This window comes from Coccinella septempunctata, chromosome 9 (genome assembly GCF_907165205.1).
Source record: "Coccinella septempunctata chromosome 9, icCocSept1.1, whole genome shotgun sequence".
NCBI lineage: Eukaryota > Metazoa > Arthropoda > Insecta > Coleoptera > Coccinellidae > Coccinella > Coccinella septempunctata.
In genome coordinates, this window is record NC_058197.1 from 8,486,395 (window position 1) to 8,503,353 (window position 16,959).

General features: G+C 36.0%; 1 protein-coding gene across 1 annotated transcript; it reads left to right on the forward strand.

Annotated features, from left to right (window-relative positions):
* The first annotated feature begins 10,928 nt into the window (after positions 1 to 10,928).
* Positions 10,929 to 15,689, forward strand: LOC123321091 (putative ankyrin repeat protein RF_0381). The gene is made up of 2 exons (XM_044908594.1): positions 10,929 to 11,335; positions 15,028 to 15,689. Exons 1-2 carry the CDS (start codon positions 11,041 to 11,043, stop codon positions 15,687 to 15,689), a joined length of 957 nt encoding a protein of 318 aa, XP_044764529.1. The 5' UTR covers positions 10,929 to 11,040.
* The last annotated feature ends 1,270 nt before the right edge of the window (positions 15,690 to 16,959 follow it).

Below are 16,959 nucleotides of genomic sequence, written 5' to 3' on the forward strand. Positions count from 1 at the left end.
TGCTCAATTGGATTGAGATCTGAACTTCTTGCTGGCCATTCCATTCGAGAGACTTCAACCTCTTCAAGGTACTCCTGAACGATGCGCGCACGATGGGGTCTGGCATTATCGTCCATAAAAATGAAATTTTCACCAATGTATGGGGCAAATGGCACTACATGCTCTTCAAGAATGTTCCTTATATACTTATATCAGCATTCATAGCTTTATTATCAACGACCACTAGGTCTTTGCGAGCAGTCAAAGATATTCCACCCCATACCATAATCGATCCTCCCCCGAAACCAGTAGTATTCAGGAAATTGCATTGAGCTTATCTTTCATGTGGACGTCTGAATACAAGGGAACGTCGATCACAATGGTAGAGACAGAATCTAGACTCATCTGTGAAGAGAACTCTTTCCCAATCGGCCTCTTCCCAATGGATATGCTCTCTCGCAAAATCCAAACGCGCCCATCGATGGGCTGGGGTAAGAGCTGGGCCTCTTGCCGCGACACGAGGCCTTAAATCATATTCTCTGAGGCAATTTCTTATTGTCTGAGTGCTAATTTGCACCTCTTGAGTTTGCTCAACCTGAATTTGAAGGAAGCGAGCGGTTGCAAACCGTTGTCTCAACGAAGAAACTCTCAAGTAACGTTCTTGAATGGCAGTTGTTACCCCTGTCCTGGTCTTCGGACATTTATACCTGTCTCCCTGAATCGCTGCAACATTCTGGACACACTTGTATGGGAAACTCCAAACCTTTCTGCAATTCTTGTGTATGTCCACCCTTCTTCTCGCAAAACTACCGCTTGGGCACATTCCACTGGGGTCAAATTGCGTGTTTCGCGTTGCATAGCGATCGAGTGTAGAAAATCAAAAGAAAGAAAAACTATTGATAACTAGAATTGATCGAGAACAACTGATTGTAGAATGGAGGCAATACATTCAAAATCTGATAATATCATCTTTTTTTATTCCTGCTGGGAAAAAACATCTGTATTGAAAAAAACCGTTGAATGTGGATAACATATGCATGCATAATTCTGATAAAAATAATTATCATTGAGAACACCTTCAGTTGTAGAATAAATTTGAGATTTCCATATGTGCGTTAATTTTTTTGCGCAGTGTATTTCTTCGAAGATAACGAATTATAGTCCTGCCTGTATTGCCTCAAAAGTGCATTGTCATGCTGCCCACGAGTTTTTCTTCCAAAGAATATACTCTTTCAAACCGCAAAATGAACAGAACGCATGTTATATTTCACATCCACTTTTGGCTCTTTCCAGAATCGCATCTTTTCAATCTTTTACGTCAATACCGTCCAATCAGAGCGTAGATCTACGTCTATTTACGAATCAGAGCAAAGTCTGCTCGCTCTTTTTCCTCCGAGATGTAATTCTGGAACTGTACTTTTACAAGTTGAAGTAAAATCGCAATATATGATCTTTGAGAGTGGATTTCACAGATGCAATATCATCATAAAGATGGCACTTTATGTTCCTTCAAATGTAAAAGAAGGGTGCTTCTATGATTGTCAAGTACCACTTCACTTTGCGAAATTACAAACATTGCACTTGAATTTCTTCGAGTTAAAATGAACAGTATTCACATTTTTAATTTCAATTTCAGAGTGCTTCTCTGAGCCGCTGCAAAATTGAAGCGTTGACAACAATGCGCTTTTTCGAATTCGAATGAATAGAACATTTAGGAAGATCCAAATTCAATTTGCGTTATGTAGCAAAATCACATGTATATCGCACTTATGATTTTTCAACTTCAAAAGATCGGCTTCTATGTGGCTATCGGAGTGAAGATTTCAGATTCGAAGCGAAATCGCACAAGTGACACTAGGTAATACTCCTTCTGACGAATAAATGATGTATTTTTTATGAAATATCTTTGAAACGTCATATTTTGAAACAAACATTTCAACCGTCTCCCAAAAAAATTATTTCAAGCACTTAAAAATGAAAATTAAAAATTGGTATTTAAAGTTTAAAGCGTTTTGTGAGAATTGCACAAGCTGGCAACATCGACTGAAATATGCCTTGATAATGAAGGGCAACAAATGCATTATCTTGATGAAACAGACAAGATGGCTGTCTATGAAGTCTGCGACGAACGAGGAAGGTCGTAAAATTCTATGGGATTTTTGTGGCCGGTTGCAGTTGAAGCTCGCCAGTAAGTACGCGCCTGTAGATCAACAGCTGTTATTTCATAAACAAGCTGATCGGACATTGTTCTTTTCATTATCTTTTAGACGCTGTTGCTAAATCGTAAACTCCGCACAAAGCGATTTAAATTTTAAAACACCATATTTGAAGGATGATTTTGAATAGTTTCCGCGGTGAATTTGAAAAAATCATGAATGAAACTCAATTATTCAGTTTAAACTTGCATATGCAGTGATAACCCAAATTGAGGAGAATTCCCATTGCATGTGCTCTTTTTTGAAGATGGAAATACTCAATGTGAATTCTCAAAGTGCATATTCGGTTTGCAGCTTAATCACACAGGTGACACTTATGCTGCCTCAAATTCAGATGAACAGATGAATTCAAAACTGCCTTGTGGGCTGTTTTAAAATCGCACATATTACCCTTAATAATAAGGATAAAATCAGATGCATTCAGTATGTGCTGAGGGTTTAAAAAGAAGAAGAATTGAACAGAATTTGAAATAGTTCAGAATCTCGATTTGTCGATTGTCTTTTGGGACAATGAATATTATCACCCAAGGAATAAACACAGGACCGCATTTCAAAAAAATGACATAATCTCTAAACTAAGATTTGGGGTTTATTGGGAGAGCAGTCAATAAATTTTGTAAGTGACGTAAGTAGTAAACAATGTGATATTAAATGTTCAATTGTTTTACAGCTGCTCCTGAGGAAGGAATAAAATCATTCCGAAAGCTGGAGTATTAGAAAAAAAGAGTGACCACTTGTTTTATTGACTGCTGTCCCAATAAACCCCAAATCTTAATTCAATTAAACAGTCGACTACACATACAGGGTGTTTCATCATAAACTGGACAGTAAAATTCAAATACCCTGTCAAATTCTATCAGCTACTGTTGCTCGGCAACGAAAATTAATATGTATACTCAGAACCTTAGAACAGACTCATATTTCACATTAATACTTAACTCAGAGTAGGGAGTTCGACTCTCAATGAAGTTTCACTGATTTTTTTAATTCATTTTGCAATCTGGAATGTTTCGGCATACAAATTCAAAAATTATGGGCCTAAGAACACAAGCTGTGTCATGTTTTTTTATTATTTCAGATATTCGAACGGGAAATTTAAATGGCTGTAAAAACGAAACCGTTTGATATTTTTCGATTCTGTTTTGATATTCGTGTTAGGTATGAAAGTAAGTACAATCGTGAAAAATTTCATCAAAATTGTGTTAATTTAGGAAATGAAAATCAATTTGGCAACCGAAAAAAAAAATCACATTGCAGGTTTTCCGCCATTTTGTAATTTTTTTTCGGTGCTCTACACCATTTCTGAATGAAGCATTCAAAAATACTACGATATGACAAGAAACCATTACTTCCAGTCTTATACATAACCGACCACACTCAATATAATAACGCTCGAAATAAATGACATCAAACACCGTGTATCTCCCTTATGCTTCGAAAACGGGAAATATTTCATAAGAAAAAAATGATTCTCCCGATGTTCTCTACACGTCATATGAGTTTGTCCAGTTTATGATGAAACACCCTGTATATCCAAAATAAAATATAAGTCCGGTTTCTCTTCCCTTGTGACAAGTGTGTCATGACAAGTGAAAATTGAATTTCTCAGAATAAATTATCTAGTTTTTTAGGCAATAACGAAATTTCTGTAAGGGATGTAAAAATATAGATTGAATAGCTTGAAAGAAAAATCATGAAATTTTGAGTACTGTCCTGAAAATATTGATATTTCATGAGCCGTTTGAAAGAGTATTCTGAAGTGAACAAACCCATAAAATGTGATCGAAATCGGACCTTGCATTCCAGAGTTATGGCTATCGATTTCACCTATATTATTGGCCATATCACAATAATTGTAATAGATGAACGAGAAAGAACTTTTATTTTTACAAACTTCAAAGATTAAAATAATATTATTGGTATAAAAAATAAAAAGAAATAAAAGATCAATTAGCATAAATAATAATAAAGAATCCAGATCATCCGAAATGCTGGTTATTGGACGAAATGGAATTTGAGAATGTAAAAATATTTATGTTATATTAAAATGTCATATTTGTGGGTGGAAGGAAAGTAAATGTCGTTTAAGATGGTTTTTCCTAGTTGCGACATATTTACCGCAGATGATATACAAAGGATTGAAAAGGTGTAGTACGAAACCACTGTAACGATACTTGATTGTTTTATATAAAATTCAAGCCTCGTTTTATATGTCCGTTTCCCTGATTTTCCAGTTGAAGGAATGCAACACCGTCTGATGGAGATTTCAGTTTTAATATGGATATTCATTCATTTAATTTTAGAAATATTTTTCAGATCCTTGAAAATTAAATTCAAATTCCGTAAAATTGAAATTTCCATCAGTAATCCGCCGTAATAATCCAAAACAAGGAAGTGTCTTTCTGCATTCGGCGTTGTTTTTCCGTCCACAAAAACACACCGAATTCAGTATAAAACAACGTGGATTGCTGATAACGACAGTTTCTTTTACCGATAAAGAGATAACAGCCACCGAGAATATTCCTTCTGGGGAGAATATTCGAGAATACCGAATTTTCGAATGACAATGCACCACCACCACCAGACGAACAGGATTCTTGATTCGGCGATTTATTATTCAGTATTCGGCAGTGATTCTTTATTGGCAATTCATATATTCTTTGTTCGACATTCATTACTTATTGATTTTTCTAAATTCGAAGATCCTGTGATCTTTTTTTTTTCTTTTCTATTATTGGTGGTGTGACCGTACCGGAACGAACCGTAAGTCTTTTCTTGATACCGCATACTTCGTGATTCAAAGTTGCATTCTTTCCATTTGTTTGATTGTGTTAATCCTTATTGTTAACCGCCCTGTTTACCGCAGACTTCTGTCGCCTGGCTATCTGGTGAACCAAGACCAATCGACGGAAGTCTCGTAGTCGTTCCGCTGGTAATACTTGGCATGTACACCCAAGGTTGCCACGGAAAGACCACAGTAACCTATCCCGTCCTACCCCTGTTGTGTTCCGTTTTTTCCCGTTTACTGCAGACTTCTGTCGCCTGGCTCTCTGGTGACGGCAACCAATCGGCAGAAGTCTCCAAGTCTTCCTGCTGGTAATGCTTGGCGTGTACACCCAAGCCCAAGGTTGCCACGGAGAAATCACGATAAACTACCCCGTTATCCTGTAAATTGTTGCATTGTGTTTCATCTGCATCAACCCCGTTCCGTTTATTGAATAGTTTCAATTCTGATTGGCCTGTACACTGAAAATCACTGAAAGTGCTCGGGATCAAACCCATTGCTAGATTAACCGATTGCAGAGACTTGGATCTTTCTGAGACACCCGGTTACTGCAAATTTTGTATAAACCCCGTACATTCTTTATTGTCTCAGAAGGAATCAAAGTGATCGCTATTGATTGTTTTCTTTCTTTAATACCTGATAGTTTGAATAAACATAATTGATTTGAATATTGTTTAATTCGTTAATTTCGCTGTATTGAGTTTGAATTTCTGATCACCGTGACAAGTTAATTATTGCATTTTTGTTTTCCTCATTTTTGAACTTGGTCATCAGCTGTATATATTTTTGACGTTGAAATAACTGTATGGTTCACTGTAATTTAGATTGTTGTAATAAATTCGGTTTAAAAGTAGTTGTTATCGCTACCACCTTAGATAACCCCGAACTCTGTCTCCGACTAGTAGGTACCTGGGTGGGTTTGATATTCCTCCCTTAAAAGAATAGCTGGCGCTCGAGATTAAACCCTTTTTACGAACCAAACCCGTTACAGCAATATAAGATTATTTCAATCCATCACATTAATTCGGCAGTTTCAATAGATACAATTGAATTCTTAAGTTTGAACATGCCATTTTTCTTGAAATGAAGGGTTGCATTGAATTCGAAATATCTATTTTCGGCAATTTCTTGGACGAGTTCAAATATCTCTTCGTAGCAAATAGTCAAGCAGTTTAAGTTTCTGATAAATACATATAGGTTCGTTGAAATTTATGAGGATTAAAAGTTCATATTTTTTCTGTTTATTTATAGAAATATTTTTACGTACACTGAGAAAAATCTTGAGGTTACAATGTGAAATTACCCATATATTAGCTGGACAAGTTACAGTTACATAGCTGGTTTATTTTTTCACTACTAATATCTGGATGTTTCTACAAGGATGTTGCGAAACATGAAAAATGTTAAACTATAATGTATATTTCCAGTGAACATGAAATTTCCAGAAAATATGTGTTAATACACTGTGATATCACAAGGGTTGTAATATTCACCTGAAAAATTACATTTACAATAAATTTGTGAATTTCAACATGAAAAGGTAATTTCACAACATTATTGTGATAAAAAAAATTAAATCACAATAATGTTGTGAATTATCTCATAAGAATGTGATTTCACAACGTTATTGTGCTTTGAGAATTTTTCTTATGAATTCGCGAAAAAAAAGTTGTGTGTACAATAACAATGCAGAACCCTTTTGATTTCAAAATTCCCTCACAAATGTGCTGATACAATGTGTTATCAAGGTGGTTTCGAAATTCCCACAAAAAATATAATTGTACAACATGATATTTGATTGATTCGTTCTTTACTTGATGGAAGTTAATTTTGAATTAGGTAGAATTAAAAGACAACTTCCACAAAATATTTTAATAATTTTACAACAATTGTTTAGCTAACACTGTAACTACATCAGGTTATCACAAAAATAATATTCCTTATTTTTTTGGTGTAGCAGGGGGAAAATCTGCGAGACAGACGAACACACCCTCTCCTGAGGGGGAACAAGTGTGGGGAGACCCACTAAAAACCCCTTAACTGCTTCTTCATAGGTTTCCTTATACATCAACTTCCGAATATACAGGGTGTTTCATGAGTCGTTGGCCATAGCCCAATGGTAAATGCAGGTCATCCAGGCCTTTCAGAAAATTTGCTTGTTTTGTTTCCTAAGGCTATTAGTTTCGGAGATACAGAGTGATCCATAAATATTGACCTAAATTTGCGATAGCCATAACTCTGGACTGCAAGGTCCGATTTCGATCAAATTTTATGGGTTTGTTCACTTTAGGAAGCTCTTCCAAACGGTTCATGAAATACCAAAATTTTCAGGGCAGTACTCAGAATATCATGATTTTTCATTCAAGCCCCAAAATCTATATTTTTCACATACCTTACAGAAATTTCGTTATTGCCATGAAAAACTACATAAACTATTCTAACGAATTCAATTTTCACTTTGCATGGCACACTTGCCACAAGGGAATAGGAACCGGACGAATTCATATTTTATGTAATTTTTTGAAATGCGGTCCTGTTTTTAGTCCTTCGGTGATAATATTAATTGTCCTTTGCCGAGATTCAGAATTATTTTGAATTATGTTCCATTCTTCTTCGTTTTAAACCCTCAGCACATACTGAGTGTCCGTAAAAAAGTGTTTAAAGTATGCAAAGTCGAGCTGTGAATTCTTCTGAAATTACATATTGAATTTAGATATAAATTATGTAAAACCCCCTTGAAGAATGTAATCCGTAAGAGTATTTGCTTCATAACACACGTAACTATTAAAATTTATTCTTCCGAAAAACCTTAAACTATTTATTTTCTTTCATAAAACAACAATGAAGCAACCGAACGAATTCATGTGTTATGTAATTTATTCGAAACTAGCTGACCCGGCAAACCTAGTTTTGCCATTTATTTCTAGGGTAGATAATAATAACTAACTCATCGTGATTGCTCCATTGGTCGTAAGAAAAAGGAATGCCTTTTTTTCTGTTCTGTACAATTTTTTTTTGGGAATATTTTGTTATATAAACCTTGCCCTTACAATAATAAACACAACAAAAAAAGAATTGTCTAATTTGGTGCGATCGTTTGAACAATAAAGCATTTTGAAGTAAGGCCATAGATCCTCTTTTATTAATATTAGATGCGGTCTCGTTTTTATTCCATTGGTGATATTATTCATTGTCTTCGGTCGAGAATTTGAATTTTTTTAAATTCTCATTTTCATTTTAAACCCTCAGTTCCCTATGAGTGTGCGTGAAAAAATGACAGACACTTCTGACTTCGCGGGATCATTTGCGGCAGAGGATAGAAGAAGCCTGTGCAGAAGTTAAACAAAATCCCGATATGATGAGAAGGGCAATAAATAATCTGATTTCAAGAGCTAGGAAATGTGTCGAGATAGAAGAGCACCATTTCGAACATCTCTTATGATTGTACAATTTCATTGTTGAAGAATAAATTTCAATACTTATGGGTGCTATTAAGCAAATACACTTACGGATTATATTTCGCAAGATGCATTTGTATCTAAATTCAATATGTAATTCCAAGTGTGCCATGCAAAGTGAAAATTGAATTCGTTAGAATAGTTTATGTAGTTTTTCATGGCAATAACGAAATTTCTGTAAGGTATGTGAAAAATATAGATTTTGGGGCTTCAATGAAAAATCATGATACTCTGAGTACTGCCCTGGAAATATTGATATTTCATGAACCGTTTGGAATAGCTTTCTAAAGTGAATAAACCCATAAAATTTGATCGAAATCGGACCTTGCAGTCCAGAGTTATGGCTATCGCAAATTTTGGCCAATATTCATGAATCACCCCGTATCTCCGAAACTAATAGCCTTAGGATACAAAACAAGCAAGTTTTCTGAAAGGCCTGGATGACCTGCATTCACCATTGCGCTATGGCCAACGACTCATGAAACACCCTGTATATAGACAGAGGGGACGGTACAAAGTAGGTAAAAGAATTGGGGTAGGAAATTCCAAAATTACATGAAGATATTCAAGATAGGAGACCTATCTATGTCGGTTTGTTCATTCAAAAGGATTTTCCTAGAATTGAACCTATTGATTTCAAGTACTTCTAGGAGTGTTAGTCTCATGCTTTTATTTTCGCAAATTATTGGTTACAGTGATTTATTTCCGATATCAGTGTCATTCTACAAATATATTGTGATTTCGATAGCCCTCCGTTCATTCACAACAATCAAGAAAGTTATACAGAGTGTTTCACCATAAACTGGATAAACATATATACCGGGGGTGGCCCACCCCAAACGCGGAGCTCATTTTGAGGGACTAAATAGGGATATTTTGAAAATCTTTTCTGGTAGTGTGTGTAGGGTATTCAAAAGCACAATTTAAAATTATTGTCATATATACAGGGTGTTCGAACACAAAGTTATAGACCAAAGTTATAATAGTTTAAATAGCAATAGACAGTATTTTTTCGAGTAGACAAGTTGGCTACTCCTACGCATAAAAAAAAATTCAACTCTGGAATATACAGAGTGCTTATAATTAGGTCTCAAACATCAACTACAAATAATCGTCGAAAACTTGCTCAGAAACTATCAGGTTTTGAGGTTTAGGTGTAGGAAAACCTCATGAAGATAGTTTCGAAGTTAATTTTTACGTTCAACGAGATATAGAAATACCGGGTGTGCCATTAGAAAAAAGAAAGTTTTTGACGATTAGTTGTGGTTGATATTTGAGAATTAATTATAATCAGTTTGCATATTCCAGTGTTGAAATTTCTTTTATATGTAGGAGTAGCCAACTTGTCTACTCGAAAAAAATATCTTATCTGTATCTCTGGCGTAACTAGTTTCTTCATCAATTGCTATTTAAAAAAACTCCATATTTTCGATTTTTCGTAATTATCTCGAAAAGGGTGCTTCTAAGGTATAAAGTGATCTGAAGAAACTCATCATAATTTGAGCATGCCATTCCATTTTTGAGGTCAAATATAGAGGGTTACATTTAAAAAAGTGTAACTTTGGTCTATATCTTTGTTTTCGTACATCCTGTATTTATGACAATAATTTTAAATTGTGATTTCAAAATTTCTATATTTACTCTCTCAAAATGAGCGCCGCTAATTGATATTAGTTGTGGCAACAGCGTTATGACATTAACGACATGTCATGAGTGCCAACCTTACTCCGTTCTAGTTACAAAAACTTGAGAAAATTATTTCATGGCCAACCGACTGCTAAAATAAATGTGAATGCAGTATAGGTTTCTCTTCAAAGTTTTCGTAACCATCTGGTAGGGTCACTGTTTCGGTTTATCTACGCATTCTCGATTTTTGAAAATTTCAACTACTTGTTTCATTATGACCGTGTCCATTTTTTTAGGAGGGTTATTGAATCAAGAATATCTGAGGGTTGTGTTTCTTTATAACGGTGAATTGTTCTTATTTTAGTAATTTCGTTAATTCGTAGGTGATAGACTCACGAGAATTTTAATACTTCTTGTTCCAAGATTTCAGCAGGAAGTATACATTGATAACTATTTCTTCCTTGATGATTCTTCGAAATTATTTCCAGTTAGCGATTGTATAGTCGAAGATCTTCTTTGAAGTCTTTTGTTCGAAATTGACGAATATTTTGAATTTAACGACGTTGTGGTCGGAGGGTAAATCAGGTAAAGACTCTTGTTCGCTAATTCACTACAGATAACACAGTATACTCCAAGAAAAGCCGTCTCTTACTCACAGATACCTAGAGATTACATTGTTAGAGTACCTGAAACCTAATTTACGGAGGTATGGAGTCTACCTCTACCCTCCTTAACCTAACCTTAATCTTGTTTGCGCGGACGCAGATCCAAATGCTCGAGAGTTTAAACCGAGTCAATTTGCATATTTGCATCCATTGCTAAATTGCAACCAGTCTGCAACATAGACAAACTAGTCTGCAAGTTCTGCCAGTTCATTCTGTATGTTTCAGTCGTGCACATTCGTTCAAGTCTGTTGTTCAGTGATAAATTCTTCAAACATTTACTTCAATACTATTTCTAAAGGAAACCAGAAGTCATGGAGAACGACAGTACAAATGTTTCACCTATTGAATTCGTCAGAAATGTGAGATATTATTGGTCCGTTGAAACTATGGCCGATTTTCTGAAGAATAAGTTGCCGCACATGGATTTTCATGTGGACACATTGTATTATGAAGGAAAAACTGTTCTGCAATTGTTGGTGGGTGGTAAGACACAACACAACTCCAGGGAGAAATCAATGATGTGCCTTCTTTTGAAACATGGTGCCAGTCCATTGAAAAAACTTGGATGCGGTGGAACCATTATTGAGAGTATTTTACAGAACGATGGTGAGTTAGTTGAAATTTTCTAATTTACATACACTTTTTTGCATTGCTACGTAAAGAAATTTGGCCCATTTATATTATATATGTAAGAAATAAAAACGCAATTTGTATCGTGGGCGAAAGCTTTAATTTACAAAGTAAAATGGCGGAGGTTATCTCGCACGTGGCGGTGCTCTAACAAAGGATCAGGTAAAAAAAAGCATACCACTCGGCAAGGAAGGTCGGGTAATTCTGTCTTAGACCTATGCATAGAGAAAGCAGGTTGCATAGAAGCACAGGGTGCACAGAGCATGGGTTCTATACTCTTATTCTTCCTTTGACATTCATCATCGGACATTATCATTGTATTATAAAGGGGGTCAAAATTAACATTTGCTGACATATATGTTTTTCAAATATCTCTCTGCCTATTCATCTAATGTACTCGAGTTCATCACTATAAATTCATAGAATATAATGTTCTCCACCACTTTCACCGTGAACAAATTTTTTTCGCAACTGTTTTTCTGATAGAGGGCAGTGAATTATGGAAAAATTGTCATTGTTTATTGATCAATATGTTATTTTACATTCATATATACAGGAAATCCAACAGCACTTCAAAGGTATGATATTTAAGATGATTTTTATTAATTATCTCCGGAACTACTGCAGCTTAAATCATAAAATTAGTTAGGTTGCTTCAAAGCTTAATTCTCTCTACCTTTGCGTACCTCAATATATTCCTATTTCTAGGAAACATTCGAAAACCCAATATTTATTTACCTGAAGAACTCCTTTGTATTTCAATCGGGAACATTGTTTTGGCGAAAAATGTATTCAAACACTTCTTATCATCTGAAACTCTAATCTGAAAATTAATTGTAGGATATTACTGACTGAATTTGAGCGCGCTGTGTATAGTATAAACTGTTATTCAGATCCACTGCTTGAAATCTTCCCAGTAGTTGTTTGAGCTAATAATCCTACTACAATTCGTATAAAATATTATGATTTTTGACAGTGGCGGCGCAAGACCTTAATTTGATGTGGGCAAGATACATTTTGCGAGGCCCTTTGGTGACACCAGAGGACGTTTTCTTGAGAAAGCGACTGATAATAAAAAATGAAATTTAAGAAATATAGAATTTTCTACTTTCAGCCTAACTCACTCAACTGAACTAATTAATTATCAAGTCATGGCCCACCTGAGATGCTAGATCATGCTTAGTTAAAAAATTTCAAAATAACTACTGAGGACTAGTTCAAATGAACGCGCAACAACCTGTGATTGGATCCATACACAGTGCAAGATTGTGTTGAACTCGGTCAACCGTTTACATAGTCGCGCGTAATTAATTACGCGTAAACGGTTGCCGGAGTCGCGCGATCCATTGAACTAGGCCTCAGTGTATTTAGTAGGCTTAGTTCGGATGATAGTGCGTAAACGCGCGATCCACAAACCGCGCGACTAAAGATACAGAGGAGTCATATACAAATGCTCATATGGTCGCGCGACATCGCGCGTAGATTCCACTGTATCTTAAGGCTTAGTTCAGATGATTCGAACTAGAAACCGGACTACTAAAGATACAGAGGAGTTTACGCGCATATGAACATTTATATTTGACTCCTCTGTATCTTTAGTCGCGCGGTTTGTGGATCGCGCGTTTACGCGCTATCATCTGAACTAAGCTTTATTCAGTTATGTGCATTCAGTATAGGTCCTTTCGTTTGCATAAAAAGTATAGCACTTTTCTACACTCGATTTTAGTATTCGTTTGCTGATTGGATTTACACCAGTGTAGAGTAGGTGTAGTTTATCTACACCTCCTTTTGACTAGGTGTAGATGAAAAACACCCCCTCTACACTGGTGTGAATCAACTCGAGTGTAGAAAAGTGCTACACTTTTTATGCAAACGAAAGTACCTAATATCATAGTCGTATAGAATTATGAACTATATACGCCAATTTAGTGAGTCTCATTTCACATTTCACATCCCTATTTAAGCATGAAAAAATTTCATGATTTCATGGATTCATTCTGAAAATTGAGTTAATGTCAAATTGTTGATAACTCAATTAAAGTCTTGTGAAACCCGCTGTTGGACGTCAAGCTCAAGCGGTGTAGTGGATCCTCAAGGTAAGCGTCCACAGTTAAGTCACTCGGGCGAAAATTATTCGCTTCGAGCGAAATTTCGCAGTACCTAAAACAAAGCGCAATTCATGCAGAGCGAAATTGTCGCGTGTAGAGACCTTTGATGCGCTGATAAAAACCAACACCGACTCGCAGTGAGGGCCCTAGCCCGGCAATTACTCGATACCGAAACTTATAATCTTTGCTCTACCTCTACACTAGGCGCTTTTTGAAAAGTCGGTCTATTTCATAGAGTTTCTTGAGGGAATGTATATGTTAATCGCTGTTTTCATGACAGAACATTCTTTTCCTTTTGGCTACTCCTTCCTTTCTTAAGTAATGTTGAAGATTGAAACGGTTCTCCTCAATCAACTCTTCGACTCTAATCAATATTCTTTGATACTGTTTGAAAATGTACGCAAATGTTGTAAAGTAAAGGAACTTTTAAATTAACTTGTTTAGATTGCTACAGAAATATGTCTCATACCAAACATGTTGGTGGAACTTGAAAATGGCAGAACAATTTTCTGGATATACCCACAACCCTCAGATTTAGACATGTTCACTGTTTTTATTGCATAAACCTGATGCGAGGGGCTCCTCGGCCCGCGAGGCCCCTCAAGCCGCGAGGCCGTAGGCCGTCGCCCACGTCGCCTACGCCTTCCGCCGCCACTGATTTTTGATGCGGTAGTGAAAAAAAACTAAATTCTTATCGTTGAAAGGCTGTAGCTTCGTAGAACATTTGTCGAAAAAAATCATTAGAAGTTTTCCAAAGGCCTAGTCTAGCCTAGAATACGATGATAAATTAATGCACGAAACACGAGAAAAACCCCTGAATAATGTGAAAACTTACCTTGAAAACAAAATATGAATTTTCTTGCATATCACTTGGTTTTGAAAGCCGACGGCATTCCAAAAAGTTAGAGGAAATATTCTCGTATTCATTATATATAGCGTCCACCTTAGTTTCAAGGGTTGGTTTCTTTGAATTTTTTGGTATTTTCATGGTACATAATGTTCATAATGAGAAAACTGGAAGACGTGGGTGATATGTTGTGTTCGAAAAGATTAATCAAATAGATGATAAACTATATTCCGAAATTCATTTCATTCGATAAAACCGTTCGTGAGAAATAACTGAAAATAATTTTTTTTATGGTTTTTCAAGAGCCTGTATATTTTAAATCAAGCCGATTCGGAAAATGGTAAAGGAAAAAGGTGTTTCTTTTGACCTCGAGAATTCGCTGTTGAAATATTTGTATAAGTCAAAGAGTCACCCTGTATAATTTAAGAGAAATTCGTTTTCTTTGTATTTTGTCGAATATTCACAAGGTTGGCAAACGTTTCTGAACTGTTTTACTATCTTCGAACATAAATTTGCATATTGATTTTGAGAATTCGTGGCTATATTGGACTTTGTATACTGGTAAAAGCGGAATTAAGCCCAGTTGAATTTTGTCGACGTTTCGGACATTTATTGTTTGATCACATACAAAACAATTGGGTTGTCCTTAATCATGACTAGAATGCAGCAGATGTTAAAATGAAATCTTTAACATCTTTTTTGTTTCATTTCAGATTCTGCCTTGATCATCGAGTTCTTGAAATATGTGGAGGACATCAATATGATCCATGGCAAAAGCACCGCGTTGCATATAGCTATTAGAAGAAAATTAAAGGATGTGGTAGAATATATTATTGGGCGAAATGCAGATGTGAATAAAAGAACTTGGACCGGGTGTACACCTCTGCATGACTCAGTAAGAAGCAAAAGTATTGAAATGATGAAAATCCTTCTAGAAAGCGGAGCTGACATGGAAATCAAAGACGTAATGGTACAAACACCACTTCATTTGGCTGTTGAGTACAATAATCTTGATCAAGTCAGGACATTGATCATGAACGGCGCGAACGTAAATTCAACAGATACTATAGGAGGCACTCCTCTACACACTCTCTGTTGTTTAAGCTCAATCAATTTCGAATTATATGAGTTTCTCCTACAGAATTGTAACGTGAATGCGAAAGACGACGAAGGAGCCACACCGTTGCATTATTTGATGAGATACTTACCATTTAACTCAACAACAGAGAAAAGAAAATTGATAAATTTATTTTTACAATATGGCGGGAATCTACACGAATCATATGAATTCTTAGGTACAGTATTACATGCTGCGGCCTTTTTTAACCCCTCAGTACCTTTTTTATTTATTTATTTTTTTTATTTATTTATTTAATTACACCAATCTACAGTCTAGACCAATTACAGATTGGGAATAAACAAAATTACAAAATAAAAACTCATAAAAGTATATATACATACAAATGCAAACCTAAATTAACTAAAAAATTACGACCCCAACACAGCCTTCCGTATATTCAATTGAGTACAGTTGAAAATATCCAAAACATACTGAAAATTGCAGAAATCATGACATATTCTAAACATTGGCGAAAACCGAAGCACGTTAGTACGTGGAAAAGGAAGATAGAATGTGGATATATTTCGAACAGGTAGTCTAGGGACGTGCAAATCCACAGAGCCTAGTAAGTAAGGGCAATCAATTTTGGAACTCAAGAGTTTATTAAGGAAAAGAATTCCTAAATAAGTCCTACGCTCCACTAAAGTGTTAACATTAAACCTGCTCAATAAATACCCATCTTGTATTCCACGACACGGATACAAGCCATCTATTTTGAAGCTCACGTACTTCAGAAATCGCCTCTGTATTTTCTCTAAGCTTTCAATATGAACCCTATAACCGGGATTCCATACAACACACCCATATTCTAGCTTTGACCTCACGAGCGCCGTAAAAAGAAGGAAGAGGGAGCCAGTCTCTGACAAATCCCTGGAATTCCTTATTATAAACCCGAGAGTCCTGAGACTATCGGAAACAGTTGCCCTCACATGGGGTACAAAAGTCAACCTCTGATCGAATAAGACTCCCAGATCTCTGTATTCAGTCACCCTTCCCAAAACACTTCCCTCAATGTTGTATTGAAAAATGACAACGGACTTACTGCGACTGAAGGACATAACATTACATTTTTTTATATTTAATGATAGTCGATTTCTCCGGCACCAATCATTCAGATTATCAATTTCACCCTGAAGGTCCCAGCAATCCTGGATAGACTCGACTCGACGAAACAATTTGCAGTCATCTACATACAAGAGCAACAGACAGAGCAGGTGTAAACTCAAATCGTTCATAAACAGCATGAACAACAGAGGACCCAGAATGGAACCCTGTGGAACACCTGACGTTGCGGAGAACTCATATGACCTGATTCCAAAATATTGAACGAACAGTTTTCTGCCAGCAAGATACGATTCCAGGAAGGAGATAAAATCCATATTCAAGCCAAACGAAGACAACTTTGTAAGAACAACTCCATGGTCAAGCCTATCAAATGCCTTGGAGAAGTCAGTGTATATAACATCGACTTGAGAACACTCATCCAAAGCAGCAGACACATACTGGGTGAAACAAGTCAGGTTCG